Raw genomic sequence first — 18,985 nt, 5'->3', positions numbered from 1 at the left:
CTGACTAAAACCTAGAGAATCTCTATCAATAGACTCTCCTCTAAGAGAAGTCTCTGTCCGATCCACGTGCTCCTCTGCAGCAATCAGCTTTCCCCCATCTCTTAGTTGAAAAAATGCTCTGCAACCTTTTTAATGTTAAGTGCCAGCAGTCTGGATCCACTTTGGTTTAGGTGGAGCCCATCCTTCCTGTGTAGGCTTTCCCTGTCCCAAAAGTTTCCCCAGTTCCTAATAAATCTAAACTCCTCCTCTCTACACCATCATCTCATCCACACATTGAGACTCTGAAGCTCTGCGTGCCTACTTGGCCCTATGCGTGGAACTGGAAACATTTCTTAGAATGCCACCATAAAGGTCCTGGATTTCAGTCTCTTTCCTAGAAGCCTAAATTTGGCCTCCAGGACGTCTCTCCTACCCTTCCCTACGTCATTGGTACCTACATGTACCACGACCCCCACACTACACATAAGTCTATCTAGATGCCTCGAGAGATCCGTAACCTTTGCACCAGGCAGGCAAGTCACCATACAGTTCTCCCGGTCATCACAAACCCAGCTATCTATGTTTCTAATGATCGAATCTCCCATTACTAACACCTGCCTTTTTCTAATGGAGAGGTAACCTCAGTGCGAGAGGATACCCCAACATCATCTGGAAGGAGGGTCCCAACTATGGAAAGGTTTCCCTGTGATCCCGTTGACTGCTCTCCTTCCCTGAGCCTTTCATCCTCCTTAACAGAGTAGGGGCTGTCTGACCGGAGGTGGGAGAAATCTACAATGTCCCGGAAAGCCTCATCAACATACTTCTCTGCCTCCCTTAGCTCCCCCAGTTCCGCCACCCTGGCCTCCAAAGCCCGTACGCGGTCTCTGAGGGCCAGGAGCTCCTTGCACCGAATGCACACATACGCCACCCGCCCACAGGGCAGGTAATCATACATGCTACACTGAGTGCAATAAACAGGATAGCCCCACTCTGCTGCTGGACTTCCGCCTGTATTCTCTCCTACAGCTACAGCACACATGAAATATAGCTCATCTACTGTGTTTCTCTTATATGGAAAAGATAGCGAATGCTTCGGTTAGAAACATTATTGGAGAGAAGGAGACAGTGCTGTCAGAAATCAACAGGTGGAAATATATAAATTTTGGTCACATTGGGCATAGAAATGGAAGTAACCTTGAGAAGGTTATTGTGGAAGGAATGGTGGTTATTAGTTGTAGTAGGGGATGACCAGTAAGGAGACGGATAGAAAGTATGCAGCAGATCACTGGGAGGTCAGCTGCTGAGTGCTTGAAGCTAGTGAAGAATCAAGAAGGCTTCTGAAAATTCTGTGTTGAAGTCACCAATAGTCATCCATGAATAAGTGGATTTTACTTACTATGTTAAGGAGAAATATCACTAAAGACACCTGGTACAGTGTGGCCCTCATCTCTGAGTGGAGATTGTAGGTGCTACTGCAGCATTGTTTTTGATGATCACTAATGACAGGTAGCTGACACAGTGCTGAGCCCAGTCTGCACTGATTTCCAAGTCGCAGTTAACACTGTGGCATCGAACTTGATTGTTTCCTGTTGTGTTCAAATAATATAGAATTTTGTAAATTAGACAAGCCCATGGTGGAGCATCAGGGAGAAAAGCTATATTATTCAAGCACCTGTCTTAAAGTATCAGGAAAGATTTACCTAGTAAAAGGAAGCAGGGGAATTGGGCTTGTAGCCACACTTTCTCAGTGTCTGAGAGAATTTGAAAAGCCAACAGTTTGTCATGTACTAGTCTTTTTTTTTTTTTTAAACACATAGCATTAGAAAGAACAAACTGATTCTAACTTCTTATCTAGCCTATTGACTGTTTAAAAATATTGAGGAGCCTATGAACTACATAAGTATGGTGATAAGCAATCTGCTCTGTAGCCTTTTTTGCTGGTTTCATTTATAATTAATGATCTTATTAGTGTTTGTATTTACACTTCCCATATCCCCATATTTTAATGAAGATGGGTTTTATGTGAATGTAGAAATATTAGTATATTCTAAAAGGATATTGTGAAAATGTATTTCATAATTTTAAATTGCTTTTTATTCATTCTTTAAGCCCTACACAGCTTTGACACTGAAATGTTTCTTTTACATTTTATTATACATCACTGGGTTCTTCTTCTTGTTGAAAATCCAATAAATATCACACTAGTAGGATCAGTGTTATTTAAAAAGTCATTTTAGGGGGTGTAGAAGAAGACTGAGTGCACAGAAAGAGAAGGAATAAAACATGTAATAATTAAATGGACTATGCAAACAGACACTGTTGAGAAAAGTATTTTCCTGTATTCATAGATTTTAAGTCCAGTAGTGATCATTGTGGTAATCTGTTCTGACCACCTGCATAACACAGGCCATGAGACTTCCCTGGATTAATTCCTGCTTCACTTTCAATAGCTGTGGCTGAACTAGAGCATATCTTTTAAGAAAAAAGAATCCAATCTTTAAATGAAGATTTACAGTGATCAAAAATCTATCACAACCCATGGTAAGTTGTTCCAGCACTCAAAACCACAGTTAAAAATGTGCACCTTATTTCTAGACTAAATGTGTCTAGCTTCAACTTCCAGCCATAGGATCTCATTGAAAAAATTGAAGAGCCTTTGTTATCAAATTTCCTTATGTAAATACTTATAAATTGTGACCACATCACCCTGGGCCTTCTCTTTGGTAAAGTAAATAGATTGAGATCCTTGAATCTCTTACTATAAAGCACATTTCCTCAGTCCTTTAATCATTTTCATGACTCTTCACTGAACTCTCTCCAGTTTCTCAACATCCCTCTTGAATGATGGACACCAGACCGGGACACAGTATTCCAGTAGCAGTTCCATCAGTGCCACGGACATAGATAATAGAATCTCTCTACTCCTAAGGAGATCCCCCTGTTTATAGGTCTAAGAATTGTATTAGCTCTTTTAGCCACCGCATCCATTTTATTTATCATTATTTATTATTTATATTGTGATAGCACAACAAGAAAAAGATAGTCCCAGACCAAAGAGTTTATAATCTTTTATAAAAAAAAAAAAGAGACAAGTGGGGATATACAGACAGATGGGGGAGAAAAAGAAAACAGGGAGACAATACTGCTCAGCATGAAAAGCAGTGGTTTCAGCACACTGCTGTGAAGGCTAAGACTGATGTTGTGAAGGCCAAAACTATAACAGGTTTTAAAAAAGAACTAGATAAATTCATGGAGGATAGGTCCATCAATGGCTATTAGCCAGGCTGGGCAGGGATGGTGTCCCTAGCCTCTGTTTGCCAGAAGCTGGGAATGGGCAACAGGGGATGGATCACTTGATTACCTGTTCTGTTCATTCCCTCTGGGGCACCTTGCATTGGCCACTGTTGGAAGACAGGATACTGGGCTAGATGGACCTTTGGTCTGACCCAGTATGGCAGTTCTTATGTTGCATACTTGCTGCCTACCCGTTGTCAAGTTTTTGTAATCATCTTGGCAAAGGAGAGTGTTATGGATGGATTTGAAGGAGGAGATGCTTTGCAGATATTACGGGAGTTCCTCCCAAGTATGATAGGCAGCATGGAAAAAAGCACAGATGTGCTTGTTTGAAAATTCAACAAGAGAACAACGAAGGCTGGCTTTTTTGGCAGAGTGGAGCCGAGTCAGTCTTGATAGTGTATTAGATATAGTCAATGAAGGGCCTAGAAAGTGAAGATCAGGAGTTGGCTTGTAGTGAAGAAGGGGAAGTGAAAAGTAGGTCAGATTTTGGACTTACCAGCCTTTGCAATGTATTTTAAGTAGTTTTGGTGTATATAAAATGTGTATAATGCTTTTTTGCAAGAATGTAATTTATGTTTTTTGTGCACTACAAAGTAAATTACTCTGCCACCCACTAGGAAAAGTTCTGGCACACTTACATTAAATTATTTTCTGCCAATTTCAGTGATATATTTATTATTTATATAAGCATTGTCAGTGAGCTTAGTGCTGTACAAGGCACACAATGAGTCCTTGCTATGAGGCGCTTACAATCTAAAAGACAAAATATAGTACTTGGAAGGTCAAGGAAAGGATTAATTGAGTTTTTGTTGTAGGTAGGTAGTTGCCTAATATTGTCTTTTATAACCCTCTGCTTTCGGTTTGTCATAACTTTGCCAAATTTTAACTGATTGGTCTGAAATTTTCGAAGGTTGGTCTGTGCCTCAGGTTGAACTCTTTCTGGGAAATTTCAGCAAAAGGCTGCATCCATTTCCAAGATGAAATGTAAATAGTTTTGCTAACATTAATACATTTTAGATTTTTCAGGATTTTTCCTACATCTTAATGCATACATAAAGGAGGGAAGAATTAAGGTTGTCTGGGCAGCCTTTACTTCTGGCATTTCATTAACTTTCAAGTGCTTGTTTTTACAACTGTAGCTTTCTTTTCATATAGGGTTCTTTACATTTTGTGTGTGAATACATAATATGTGTGCACACCACATATGTGGAGGCAGTACTCTACCCACAAATCTATCTCGGTGAGAACTTATTGCAACATACCAGTCTCCTCAGCACCTTCAAAGAACTGCCATTTATAAAATCAACATATTCTAGGATTTTTTGTAATGATGATGGATGATGTCAGGATAGAAAAACATGCCAAGAGTAATTTAAATAGTTGAACAGGGTATCAGCCTGTTATGGTGATGGGAGAGAAAAAAGGCTTCTAGAGAATTAATGCCCACTTCATCTTGCGTCTGATGAAGTGGGCATTCACACACGAAAGCTTATGCTCCAATACTTCTGTTAGTCTTAAAGGTGCCACAGGACCCTCTGTTGCTTTTTACAGATTCAGACTAACACGGCTACCCCTCTGATACTAGAGAATTAAAAGATTTCTTAATGATTTTTTTCCCAATGTTCAAACATTTTATTGTGTACAGAAACGCATAGTGCTGTTGTAGTTTTATACAGGTCATTTTAAAAAGCTTGCAATTTTAAATATCCTTGATTGCTAAGATGTTTTTTTAAAAATTATCTAGTTGTAATGGAAATAAATATAAACTCATCCAACATACTCCACTGCTACTTAGTGTATTCATTGTGCTTAGATGATTTGTCTTTTTCAGAAAATGTCACAGCTGTGTCTGGCATCTGTATCTTCTTGTGTTTTGATCTTGTTAGCTCATGCAACCTGATCAGAACTTAGACTTGCAAGGTATGACATTTCGCAAATCTCCCAGACCAGTAAGGGGTTCTGTCACCACCTGCCTTAGTAATGCCGTTCTGGTATGGCTCAGAGCTCTGACATCAGTAGCCAGCCTACAAGCAGAAAGATCTCAACTCTGGTTTCCACCAGCCTAGTTATTCCTTGCACCATACCTGCACAATCCCTTCCGGTCCCGAGTCTCCCCAAATCTATCTCCCCAAGTGCTTAACTACCAGACATCTACACTTTCCTCCTCATCCCCAAAGAAGTGAAATCTGCTCCCAATTATCAGTTCTCTTCAGAGGACGCATGCCACAGAGTTTGCACAACAGAGACATGCTTAGGTTAAAAATAAAGTGTATTTAATTAAAAAAATAGATTCAAAGATGAAATAGTAAGGAAAAGCAAACACATACAAGTTACACAGAAAATAAGCAATCTCAGGCTTTACATTTCTATACTGTATTAGCTAAATTCCCTTCTCTAATACAAGTTACCAATTTTCCAGCTTGTCCTCTGTCCTAGAAGGGATTCAGTGTTTCACGGAGAGCACCTTGTTGAGATGCTGGCCCGCAGTTTCTAGATAGCCTTCTCTTCAAATCCCTTTTCCTTTTAACTAGGTTTCCAGGTTTTTTTCCTCTTTCTCTCAGGCTATGCCTACACTAAAGACCTTACAGCCAACAGGAGAGAGCTCTCCCACCAACATAATTAGACCACCTACAATGACTGGCAGTACCTATGTAAGCAGGAGAAGCTCTCTCGCTGACACAGCACCGTACACACTACCACTTATGCCACGCAGCAGGGTGTTTTTTTCATACCCCAAAGTGACGTAAGTTTTGCTGTCAACATAAGTGGTAGTGTTGACATGGGCTCAGACTATGGTACACAGAGCAAGGGAAACTCTCTCCTTCCTTTAATTTTCCAAGACTGGGTGGTTGTTTTTTCAGTTTCAGTGTCTTTCCATTAACTTTAATGATCCACTATTTTCTTTCCCTAGGTTGTACAATGTTAGGTACCGGCAGTTAGTTTCATGTGAACAACTAGCCTGAGAGATGATCCTCCCTGCCTGATTGCTTCACCCCCTGTTGTGAGGTGATGCTGTAATTGCACCACAGTTACAATTACCATTCTCTACACATATATACGTGCCTACATTCATAACGATAACCTGAACAAATATTTCCTAATGACCACCAAGTTCAGAACATTATAAGCTTTCATAAAAGACCTTAATTGACATATATTTTTACACAATAACATTGTATACAACCAGTTGATTCAATTTCTTATTCTTTGGGGTTCAGGACCCCGGTTCTCCCTTTGGGGTGTCTGGACCCTGCTTGTCACACAAGGATAAATAAGATGATACAGGAATAAGTGTTGGTGATCCTGTAGGTGGCACTCTTCCCTCAGAGCCCGTAATAAAGTCACAGTATTGTGTTAGGGGCATTATATTGCTAACGGTGTCATTTTTCAGATAAGCGGTAAAGTCAAGATGTTGATCACACTCTGCTATTATATCACATGCAACTTTTCTTAAGAGAACATGACTAAACACAGTGCACTGTCAACATTCCTAGGTAATTGCATTTTCCTGCTGTGTATACATTCCTCTGCCATTTCAAATAGATACCATATGCATTTCCTGTCCTAAAAAGTAAGGTCGTTTTGCTACATGCTGTTTGACCACAGAGTTTGCTATGTTTCAGTGGCTGAGTAAGTGGATCACTGTGTAGCTTCTATAATGGTTAAGATAGTCTGTGAATTACTTTAGCATGAATATCACTGTATAAATGGAAGATACCATATTCATAATACACACAATACAAAATTATTTGTGGCGAGATTTTCAAAAGTGTATCTGTCTCTGTGTGCCATGGATTTATGAATGTGGAAACTATAATGCACATTCAAAGATCTCATTTCTGTGTGCAGTTTTGAGCTAGATACTACAGCCATTGTGCACTTTAAATACCTAACACAGATGATTTTTAAACCTCTAAACAACTCTTTATCCTGTTATGGATATGCTGTTACATTTGTATGTTATTTCTCTCGGTGCATTGGAAACAGTCATTGATTCAGAAGAATTATTTTAATATTTGTGGTATGTTCCCCTGTTTGACTGTAGGATGGCCGTTAGCTAATTTGTAATCAGGTAACTTATATTTTATACAGATAGTTTAGGGTCTGCTAATTAATCTTTCAGCTCAATGGATCAATAAATGCAGGATTTTAGTAGTAAAGAGACTTTCCTCTTATTTTTGTGCTTTTACTACTATTACAAAATTACACTATAATATTATAATCAAAAAGAACATTTGTTTCCTTTATTTATCTCCTCCAGTACAAATACAAGTTTGACAGCAGTGCAGATTTGACTTGCATCAATTATATAAATGTGTTCAGGTTATTTAGCATTCAGTGGTCACACTTACATTTCTACAAGGTTCTACAAGTTTCTGAGAGGTTCCTATGTTTAAAATGACAGGTTTCAGAGTAGCAGCCGTGTTAGTCTGTATCCGCAAAAAGAACAGGAGTACTTGTGGCACCTTAGAGACTAACAAATTTATTAGAGCATAAGCTTTCGTGGGCTACTGCCCACTTCTTCGGATGCATATAGAGTGGAACATATATTGAGGAGATACATATACACACATACAGAGAGCATGAACAGGTGGGAGTTGTCTTATCAACTCTGAGAGACCAATTAAGTAATTAAGCAATCTTTTTATGTTTAAAATATGGAATACTGCAAGATCTGATCATATCTCTCAGGATGGAAGAAATATTTCATGGTTGATTCATGAAAATCCCATCAGATGGATCTTAGAAAGGCAACTTTGTTTTAGAGTTTTAAAATAAAGGCTTTTTTTTTTTCTTTTTCTTTTTTTAATTGATTTCACAGGCTGACCCAAAAGAGCTGATTAAGATGGTCACAAAGCATGTTTCTCAGTGTGGCTATGAAGACTGGCCTGAAGAAATAGCAGCTTTGATTAAGCAGTTGTACTACTACAATGAACGACTACTGGACTTCACTCAGGCTCAAATCCTTCAAGGCCTTGGCAAAGGAGTGGATGTGCAGAGGTTTACAGCAGATGGCCAGTACAAGAGAGAAACTATACTGGGGTTGGCGGAGTAAGTAATGTCTGTTGTGTGGTTTCTGTTTTGTTCAAATGGAAGTATTTAAAATTCAGAACGGGAAAGTAAATTTTCAGCAGCACTGACCTTTAGAAGGACTCATTTTGCGGGTTTATTTTGCCGTGTTGCTATAAATGGGACCTTTTTTCTCCAACCACTCTAGTCAGATGAAGTGATGTTTGTCCAACCAAATGGATCAATACTTGCAGGATTCTAATAGTAAAGATACTCTTTCCACTCCCTCCCACCCCCCTTATCTTTGTGCTTTAGCTACTACTATTACAGTCTATTAAAACAGATGCCCTAAAAGGGGGGAATTTTTGAACCACACTAAAAAATATCGTGTCTTCCATGTTTGAATTTGAATACATTTTAGATAAACACGCTGTTTTAATGTTGATAATTTAGTTATAGTAGACTTACATTGCAAAAATGTATACACTCTTCCCCCCCCCCCCCCCCAAAAAAAAAAAAAATCTGGTAGATTGTACATCAGTCTCATAGCATTGACTAGAGACCCAGCTCTATTGGATTCCCCATTCAATTTTTCTATTGAATTGTAATCCTAATTTCCAGAATCCCTTTATTTTAGTCTTGGGGTTCTCGAGAATAGGCTGCAGAGTGTCTCCTAAGGGCTTGATTCACATAGAAATGACAATGCTGAACATCAAAATACCTTACTTCTAGGTACCTAGACAATCACTGGGATTCCCAAAGTCTGAGTTAGGTGCCTACGCTCCCTATACAATAAATGGGGAAAGATAGGCACCTTAGAAAGAAATTGACAAAATTGAACAAGTGAGGCTGCTTCTCACCTAAACTAGACAACAGGAGATGCCAAGCTAAGGAGTGTTTTGCTAAGGCCCTCCCCTCTTTCGGAAGCAAATGCCTAAATACAGACTGCAGGAAGGTTCCTCCTTCTGCTCAGGATTTTCAGCTGCAAACCTTGTCTTGGCATTAGGCACCTACGCCATTTTAGCAAGGAGCATGGTATGGGGGAAAACCTCATTCATAATTTTTAACCCAGTGGCTAATGTACTGACCTGAGATGTGAGAGACCCACTCTTCAAGAACCTGTTCTACCTGAGAGGAGAAGGAATTTGAACTGGAACCTGCCACCTCTCAGGTGAGTGCTCTCACAACTGGGCTATGGGATATTCTGCTATGGGGCCTTCCTCAGTCTTTCCTGTTGAAGCTGTTCCATGGTGGATCTTTTTTTTTTTTTTTTTCAAATGGAGCAAGTGGCCGGTCCCTGGGTCTGTCACCTCCCAGGGCAGTGGTCTAACCAGCAAGCCGCAGAATTATTTTTCATGTTTGTTCGCTCAGTGTTGAAGGTGTTCCATTGTGGATAAATTAATGAAAGAATCATTGGGGCCAAAGGGTGCGGGGGAAGAGATAAATTGAGAATATTATTCTGTAGCCTGGTGATTAGAGCACCCTCTTGGGAGGTGGAGGATCCAGACCCCCTGTGCCAATGATTTTTTAAAATATTATTTATCCATAATGGAACTTCAGCAGGAGAAACTGAAGGAGCCCCCATGTCAGAATATCCCAGAGCCCAGTAGCTAGGACATTTATCTGGGGATGTGGCAGATTCCTGTTCAAATCCCTTCTCCCTGCTCAAGTGAAGAAGGGGGACTTGAACTGTGGGTCTCCGACATCCCAGGTAAGTACCCTAACCACTGGGCTAAAAGTTATGAAGATGCTACTCCCTCCCTCCTGGTCCATTTTGTGTAAGCTCATATAGAGGGACCTGATCCGGTAGGTGAACTCTGAGCATGTTTATCAAATTGGTTCCCACAGGCAAGTTAGGTGGAGGAATGCCTGTCTTTCTCCAGTTTGTGTCGTGCTTAGGTGTTCGGACGACTGGCGTGGGGCTGCAGTGTACGTACTCACAAGCAGAAATATAGGCACCTATGGAACTTTTTCTGCAGAAATTTAGATGCAAAGCAATTTTAGAGGCCTGCAGGGCTTGGGGACAGCAGAGTGGGGGATTTGGGAATTCCAGTGGGGCCTGGGGGATTTAGGCACCTAAGGTGCCAGGGAGGCACTTAAGTCCTTTTGTGAATCCAGCCCTAGGGATTTTCAGTTGTGCATACTGCACCTGCATCCTTTTTTGATATCGTCTACATAAGAGAAGTTTAGTGTTCCAGGAACTATTTGATTCTTCCTAGCACCCTGTAAAAACATGTCACCTTTGCCTGCAAATGCTCCTTAGAGTGTACATGTTTGTCAAATATTGTTTGGAGTTAACTTATAGCAGCAGGAATGGCTGTTTAACAGAATTTCAGCAGATTTATACCAGACTTGAATACCAGCTAACACAGAGGGTCAGTGAAAACCCCCTGCTACCCAGTAACAGTCACATTGCATCATATTTTCCACGTTTAACCATCTTGTGCATAAGTTGTTGAAGAGAATGTATGGCTGCTATTCCATCCCAATAGTAGTTCATAGGTAATTTTTTTATATTATAGGGTCACAAAGAAACACTAATACAAAGTACTTGATTAAGCGTAGTATCAAAACCAAAGTGTCTCATACAACAGCTTTTGCCCTACATTTACTATACTGAAGGTGATAGGATTTTTTTCTGCATAGGGATTGCATGATTAGGCCCTACATTCACTAAAGTTGCTCCAAGCACCTTTTAATTTTTTCTATTGGAGTTGTCTTTTCCTATTGCAGATTAACTTAAAAAAAAATAATCATAGGGGTCAGCTTCTTCCTGACCCGTACACTGTGGTTTACTGGAGGGCAGAAAGGATGCCAGTAGTCTCTTCCCACACATGAATAAAAGTATTGAGCCTAGTTTTTCCTTGTGGAGTATGGAGACAGGAAGCCTTGTTGCAGTGGAAGGGTAGAAACTTGTGGTGCTGTCATGAGCAGAAAAGACACCTATCAAAAAGAGAAGAAAAGAGATAATAGATAAACATCTGTGGTCTAACATTATTTTTTTATTCTAACTTTTTTTTAACCGCCTTTTAATTTGCACAATATATTAATCAATGCAAAATGTTTTTTTTTCCAAATCTTTGCCATCAGTGATTTGATAATTGCAGAAAGGCACAGACATCACAGGGAATCTGTTTTGCTATGATATTATCATTGTTTGGGTAAATACTCATAAACCAAAGGCCATTAACGTATCAAAGGTGTGGTGATATCCCAGCATGATATTGTACCCTGCTCATATATATTGTCCGTTATCTTGTTTTAGTTCTTCCATATTTTATGGAGAATAGTGCAGTGGGATGTCAGGATGAATTTTATGGGAAGTGTGGGAACCAGGATAAAAATACATTAATGTGTGCACTAGGAATCAGAAGGGAAGGCAATTGGAGTGGACCCAACATTCTAAATCTAAAACTTGGTCAGTATAGAGCAAGGCTTTAAATAACCCCCAAAATAGTAGAGGCAACCTCCTCTCTGCCTTTTTTTTTTTTTTTCTTCCCAGTTGCCCTTTTATTGCTGGGTGGTCCAGTGACAGTGATGTAAGAAATGTTGCGTAGATTCTTGCAGTTCTGTTGCCAATACACTGTTCACTAGCCTCCTGTGCAACTATTCTTCGATCATGGGCAAAATAATGGAACAGCTGTTATGGGACTCAATTAATAAAGAATTGGGATAATATTAATGCCAATCAACATGACTTTATAGAAAATGGACCTTGTCAAACTAAATTGATATCATTCTTGGATGAGATCACAAATTTGGTTGAGAAAGGTAATAGTGTTGATGTTGTATGCTTTGGCACCCATAAGGCATTTGACATCTTGATTAAGAAACTGGAATGATACAAAATCAACATGGCACACTTATTGGGATTAAAACCAGGGTAACTGGTAGGTCTCAAAATGTAATTGTAAACACAGAATAATGACCAAAAGGGTGTGTTTCTAGTGGGGTTCTACTTTATTTAATATTTTAATCAATGCTCTGGAAAAACACCATAAAATCATTCTTATTATTTGTATTTCCATAGGACATAGGAGCTATAGTCATGGACCAGGGCCCCATTGTGCTAGGTGCTGTACAAACAGAATAAAAAGCCCCAAAGAGTAGCAATCTATTGTCTCTTGTGTTATACCTAGATGGATTCGGATAGACAGGGAACTATAAGGAAACATTGGAACAATATTGGTCACCACGGTAGGCTATGGCATCAACGCATCAGTTTCCTAACTGTTGTCAAGTTTATTGTATGCATCATAGCAAAGGAACGTTTTAAGAAGGACAATTAGGTCACTTTACAGACGATATGGAGCAAATGTGAGGGGTAGCATGGGAGAAAGCATAAAAGTGCTTGTTTCAAAATTTAACAAGTGGTCGAGGCTGGCATCATTGGCCAATCAGAGAAAGGAGCCCACACTTTGATTTATAGTGAGAGATGACAGGTAAAATGGGGATAAGCCATGAAGGACTTGAAAGTGAAGACAAGCAGCTTATATTTTATATGGTAGAGAAGGGGAACCCAGTTGAAGAGATGGAAGGAGGGAAGTGACATCATCTAAGTGATGGGCTAGGAGAATGATCTTTGCAGCGGCATTCTGAATGAATATGAGTGGGACAAGGTTGCATTTGTCATGGCCAGAGACAAGGGTATTGCAGTAATTGAGATGTGAGATGATGAAAGCCTAGCTGTATGGGTGGTTAGGAAAGGCTGTATCATAGAGATGTAGTGCACAAAGAATATGCAAGATTTAGACACAGCCTAGATGTGTATACCTAGAGAGAGGTCCAAGTTGAAGATGACACTTGGGTTATGGGCCTTAGTGATTTGATCCCTACATAGGGAACAAATCTGAAACGGGGTTATCAGTCTTGCTGACAAAGGTATAACAAGATCCAATGGCTGGAATTTGAAACTAGAAAAATTTATAAGGCACAAGTTTTTAACAGTGAGGGTAATTAACTATCAAAAAAACTAACCAAGGGTTGTGGTCGATTCTCATCACTGGAAATCTTTAAGGATCTTTTTCTAAACAATATATTCATCTTCAGACACAACTATTGGATTTGAAGCAGAAATTAATTCAGGAAAGTCCTGTGTTATGCCAGAGGTCAAACTAGATGATCACAACTGTTCCTTCCCAGTGCTATCTTTTTCCCACCCCGGCTCTTCCTCCCAGTCCCATTCTCCTCACCTAATCAGTCCGTTTCCACTTCTCAGGATTCTTGTCCCAGTCCCTGTTCCAAAGCATGGGGACACTAGAGCTTTTCAGAAAGGGTCACCAGTATTGATTAATATGGAGAAAATGTATTTTTCCCTAGCCTTGTTCTCCAAAATGGCTGAACCATTTTGGCTGAAATTTTCCAAAATAATCTCAGCCTGAGGCAGACAACTAGCATAGAAAATTTCACCCCAAACTTTAAAGCTTAGCAAACCTATAAGCAACTGAGAAAATAGGAAGTATCAGGTGATCTTAATAGACAGATCTATCAGCCCCTGTCTCTATTATATCCCTCGAATCAGGGTTAAGCCCCAAAAAACCCCTAAAGAACCTGCACCTGAATGAAACTATGTATATAGTAAGGGCTGTCAATTAATCACAGTTAACTCACAAAAAAATAATCGCAATTAATCGTGGCTTTAATCACACTGTTAAACAATAGAATACCAATTGAAATTTATTAAATATTTTGGATGTTTTTCTACATTTTCAATATTTGATTTTAATTACAACACAAAATACAAAATGTATAGTGCATGCTTTATATTATTATTTTTATTACAAATATTTTCACTGTAAAAATGATAAATAAAAGAATAGTATTTTTCAATTTACCTCATACAAGTACTGTAGTGCAATCTCTATCATGAAAGTGCAATTTACAAATCTAGATTTTTTTGTTTCATAACTGCACTCAAAAACAAAACAATGTAAAACTTTAGATCCTACAAGTCCAGTCAGTCCTACTTCTTGTTTAGCCAATCACTAAGATAAACAAGTTTGTTTACATTTACATAACTTCTATTTGTGCCTTTGAAAAATCTATCCCTAATATTTTGATACCTATACCTATGGGAATTTTTATTTATCCCATACAAGCAATTCCAGAATGATAGATTTCTAATCTGTTTTCCTTTTGAGAATAAAACAAAGAAATAAAACTAATTTGAATTGTTGCTTCTCAGTTTGTGCATGGGGTTGGTGGGGGAGGTATGCAGAGCAACAATGCCTTTTCTAGCTTAAGTATTTTTCTTTGACTTTTTTTTCTAAGCATTTTAGAGTGATCAGTTATTTTGTTTTCTCTTGCTGTGTTTTATGGTTCTCCCCTAACAAGAACACTTGAAGAAAATGTGTACAAGATATCTCTTTCCTTGGCTCAGCGTTACAGTGTTCCACTTTGGGAAGTTTATATGACACATCTTGAGTTTCTGTTCACTGATAGTGGGTAAGTGTTGAGGCTCATCTGAATTAATTTACAGTTCTGTTCCATTGAGGTATGACCCATTCCAAGAGAATTCTCATGGCAGAAAGAAGCAGCTTTTGTTTACTACATTTGCTTTACTTTCACATAGCATGCTTCGCATTTTCCATTTATTTCATGTATTGTTAACAGTAGAAAAAAGTTTTTTTTTAAATGAAAAGGAGAAAATGTAACATAAAAGAATGTCGCTATCACATCTTTTTATCTAACACTACTAAATGCAAATTGTCTGAATTTTGTTGGAGAAACAGGTGATGTGCTAAAAACAATTTAAATTTGTGTGAATTTTAGAATATTTAAGTTAAAGAGGTCATATTTTTGTATATCTACCGACATTGTCATTATATATGAAATATAAGATTGCATTGGGGAATACGTTTGGCTGATGCCAAGTTATTTATAATTAAGGATACGATTTTGTCACTGAGGTCGTGGATTCCGTGACTTTAAAGGACCTCCATGACTTCTTTGGCTTCAGCCTGCATCAGAGCAGCAGGGCTGGAACAGCTGTCTAGCCCCACGGAAGGAGTAACGCGGGCTGGAGCAGCAGTCAGTTGAGAAGGTTGGAGCAGCCGCAGCAGCAGCCACCCAGAGGCTGGAGCCGCAGCCAGGCTCTGTTTAGGAGTCCAACGCTTGGTTATATTGATTTAAAAAAGGATACTTTTGTTTCTCATTCTAATTGGTTCGAATTAATCACATATGCGTAACAACAACCTTGTGAGGCAGGCAGATACTACATACCCCTTTTTAAGAATGGGTAAGATGGAACGATAAGAGGCTATGCCAACTGTCCTTATAGCAGGTTGAGATGGCAGTGCTTCATGCTCTCGGTATAAATACAGAACAAAAGCAATGAACCAGGGCAATTCTTATCTGTTGTTTTGAAAGTCACAACTAAACCAGTTTCAGTACAAAAAAAAAAAATGAAGATGTTGGCTTTAAATTTGAAATAATTCATGTATCCACACCTTTCAGTATGCTTGCACCCCTTTTAACATTAACTATTAATTAAAACGCATGAAAAAGTTATCGTATTTTATAAAACATGAGACGTAAGAGATAAAACTACTTATGTATGGAGTGGAGTTGGAGATCTGAAGATGGAGGAGCAGTCTGAATTTTTCTGTCTTAAAAAAAGTAAGAGAAAAAAAGCTACAGCCCTTAAATTTGAACATGTTCCTATACTATTTATTTCATTAAAAGAAATTACACACAAGGGGTGAAATCCTGGACCCCCTGAAGTAAATGGCAAAGCTTCCACTGAATTCAGTGGGGCCGGGATATCACCTAAGGCTTCTGCCATTTTACTCATTCTCTCATCTATGAATTAGTATTTGTGGAAGACTATAATAAGTGAAATACAAAATAAAGGTCCTTTTTCCAAATGAAATTCAAAAAAGTATCTTAAAAAAATTGATGTATAATAATATAAGATACTGCAGAACATTCTTTAGTTTACAATAATCTCATTTTAAGGGTAATTGAAAGCATGTGGCCATTACAGTATAATTCACTCAGGGATTATTGTATTAATAATGCATGCCTTCTTACGCATTAATGTTGAAATGAAAACAAGTTTATTCTAAGAGTTACTCATTGTTAGACAAATATGCAATATTTATATAAGCCACTTTATGGACAGTTTCTGAAAAAAGAGACACATTTTATACTAGTAATCATTTATTTTATTAGGTGATGACAGTAATGATCATATGATATTGCATTGTGCAATGAATCAGAATTTGTGGTGATTATTATCTAAGTTAAAAATACATTTTATGTTCTAAAGGAAAATATAACTGCTTCTTCCTATAGAAGCTATTGAAAAGGACTATTGATCACAGAAGTCTATAAAACATGTTGGCACGTTGTAATTTAGTTAACAGGGAGGTTTCAATATTTATCATGTGTCAGTAAATGTATTCTAATATCTGTCTTGACAAGGTAATTAAACAAAAAGTGCAGATTTGGGAAGATTTAACTGTGGGTCCAAACTGAGCAAATAGCTACGGTCAGAAAGGAAAAAACAGAATTTTATTTCATTAACACTGCAGAGCCAATACAGCTATGAAGGAACAAGGTAGTAGCATTGTCTTCAGCATCATTATCGAAATTTGTAATCGTTCTATATGTAGAATCTTTATTACAATAAAAGATAGGATCTTAATTCCAACTGAAACAAGATTGAGTTTGCAGTTCTTACAGTGACAAAAATCATCTTTAAGGTTGGAAACTGAGCATATTCTGTTTGGAAATCACAGGTAAATATAAAATGTCTCAATGTTGCTTCTACCGAGGCAGTATTCAGAATATAACTCCCTTTAATAAACAAGAAGAGAGCAGAAAACATCTGACTTATTGGAAATGTACTGTGGGTTAAATTCTTCAGATTTGAGCTGATCAACTTTACATTTTCAGCATATTCTAGACATTTTCATTAGTGGCTTTAATTCTGCCTGCATTTGTATTTAACCTTGTTGTTTAGTTCTTATCTGTACTAAGCTATTTCAAGAGATCTCTGGCTTTCCTGCTATTCTAAGTGTCATTTTCATGTTCAGTTACATTGAATGACTATCACTGGTAGGTTGACAGACGTGGAAATTGGTTCTACAGAGAGTAGGTACAGAATGGGCAGTAATACTGCAGGTTTCTTCATCCTACCTATAGATGTTTCTCAAAGCTGTTGCACGGGGCTCAGCCCCAGGCATGAGAGAATAGTTGAATCTTCATCTGCATTAAATCTATGGGGAAATGCTTCAATCTGCTAACAAAATGCCAATTTTAGTGACTGAATGTATTTGAGAGATTAGGCTGTCTGAAGGTACCCTCTGTATGAGTACTGTATGCTGTACTTGCATAGGAATGGATACAATGATCTAAGCATTATCTATCAACAACATCTATTGCTAGTATAAGCTAGTATAAAATCAGCAAAGCCCCAGTCTAGCACAGTTATTCCACATGGCGAAGCTTTCAGCATCCTGGCCCAAGTCATTTGCCATGTCACCAACAGTCCAGCCGATATTAACTTTCTGGTCATTACTGAATCAAACAAATGACCGAAAGATATGCCATTACCGTTTCCCTTTACTGACCAAGTCCTCTGACTGTATTGAACATCTAAAGCATTAATATATCGTGTTTCAAGTGCATATGTACAATGTAGCTATTGAATATCCTAATTCTGCTGCTGCTTGTTCCCATGCATGTGCACATTCCTTTTTTATAATGTGAAGGTTTTTGCTGTTTAAAAAAAAAAATTGGATAGCAAAATCAGGCAATTCATAATATGGAATAATTACCTTTTTAAATGGATAATTTAAAGAAAACTTGAACTGCAAAAGCTCTATTTTCTTACCCTTTTAAAACTTAAAACCAGCCAAAATCTTGCTCCATGATGGAGAACCCACCTGCCAAGTTTCATCTTAAAGCTGAATTTTTGCAGCAAACTATAAAACCTGAAAATAGATGTTTATTATAGAAATGGTGATCCAATACCATTTGATGACTTTGGAATGTGAAAGTATGAAATATTCTGATGTGACTGATCTGACTCTCTATATACATGTCTAAATAAGTAGTTTATTACCCAGCCTCTTTTCCTGTTGTTGAAAGAGCATGAATTATTTAAGAATTTCTTAAATATTTGGGGTCACTTTTTACACGTCAGACATATGTACATGAAGTAGTATTCACACTTCAAAATCTGTTACAAAATTGAACCTTTCTGCTTAAGGGAAAATATTAGTTATCATGTCACCTCTTGTATTTGAATGAATATGTATTTAATTTACTTGAGCGTCCAACCTTTAAAGCAATATTTATTTTACACACAGCTTATCTACTGGAGAAATAGAAGACAGAGCACAAAGTCTTGGTCTCTTTGAGACTTTGAAAACCAACCCTGAAGCCCTATATCAACACATGGCCAAATATGTTTACCCGGGTATTGAAGGCATAGATCACCAGCGGTTGCTTTATTATTTTACTCTCCTTGAAAACTGCGGCTGTTCAGAATTTGTAAAGCATGCTATCAAACCTGAAACTCACATACGACTGCTGAAAAAATTCAAGGCCGTTGCACCAGGTACGAGATTTATTGGTTTTGTACTTTATATCTGTAGTTACTGATCACATTTATTCAGTTTTCTGAGTATTGACAAGGTCACACGTTCTAGTTTCAAATTATCAGGTGCTCTTTTATAAGCAAATCAGATAG

The 18,985-nt window shown here is 38.2% G+C and overlaps 1 protein-coding gene across 2 annotated transcripts in view; it reads left to right on the top strand.

The window, feature by feature from the left end:
- Positions 1–18,985, top strand: part of NBAS (NBAS subunit of NRZ tethering complex) — a 356,127-nt gene that overhangs the window by 209,302 nt on the left and 127,840 nt on the right. For both annotated transcript variants that reach the window (XM_054023471.1, XM_054023470.1), the window contains 3 exons: positions 8,099–8,328; positions 14,620–14,730; positions 18,603–18,853. In XM_054023471.1, the coding sequence (XP_053879446.1) occupies positions 8,099–8,328; positions 14,620–14,730; positions 18,603–18,853 (592 nt within the window). The remainder of the gene's footprint in view (positions 1–8,098; positions 8,329–14,619; positions 14,731–18,602; positions 18,854–18,985) is intronic.

This window comes from Malaclemys terrapin, chromosome 3 (assembly GCF_027887155.1).
Source record: "Malaclemys terrapin pileata isolate rMalTer1 chromosome 3, rMalTer1.hap1, whole genome shotgun sequence".
Classification (NCBI taxonomy): Eukaryota; Metazoa; Chordata; order Testudines; family Emydidae; genus Malaclemys; species Malaclemys terrapin.
Note: the sequence above shows the minus strand (reverse complement) of the source record. Positions and strands in the feature narration are given on the sequence as shown.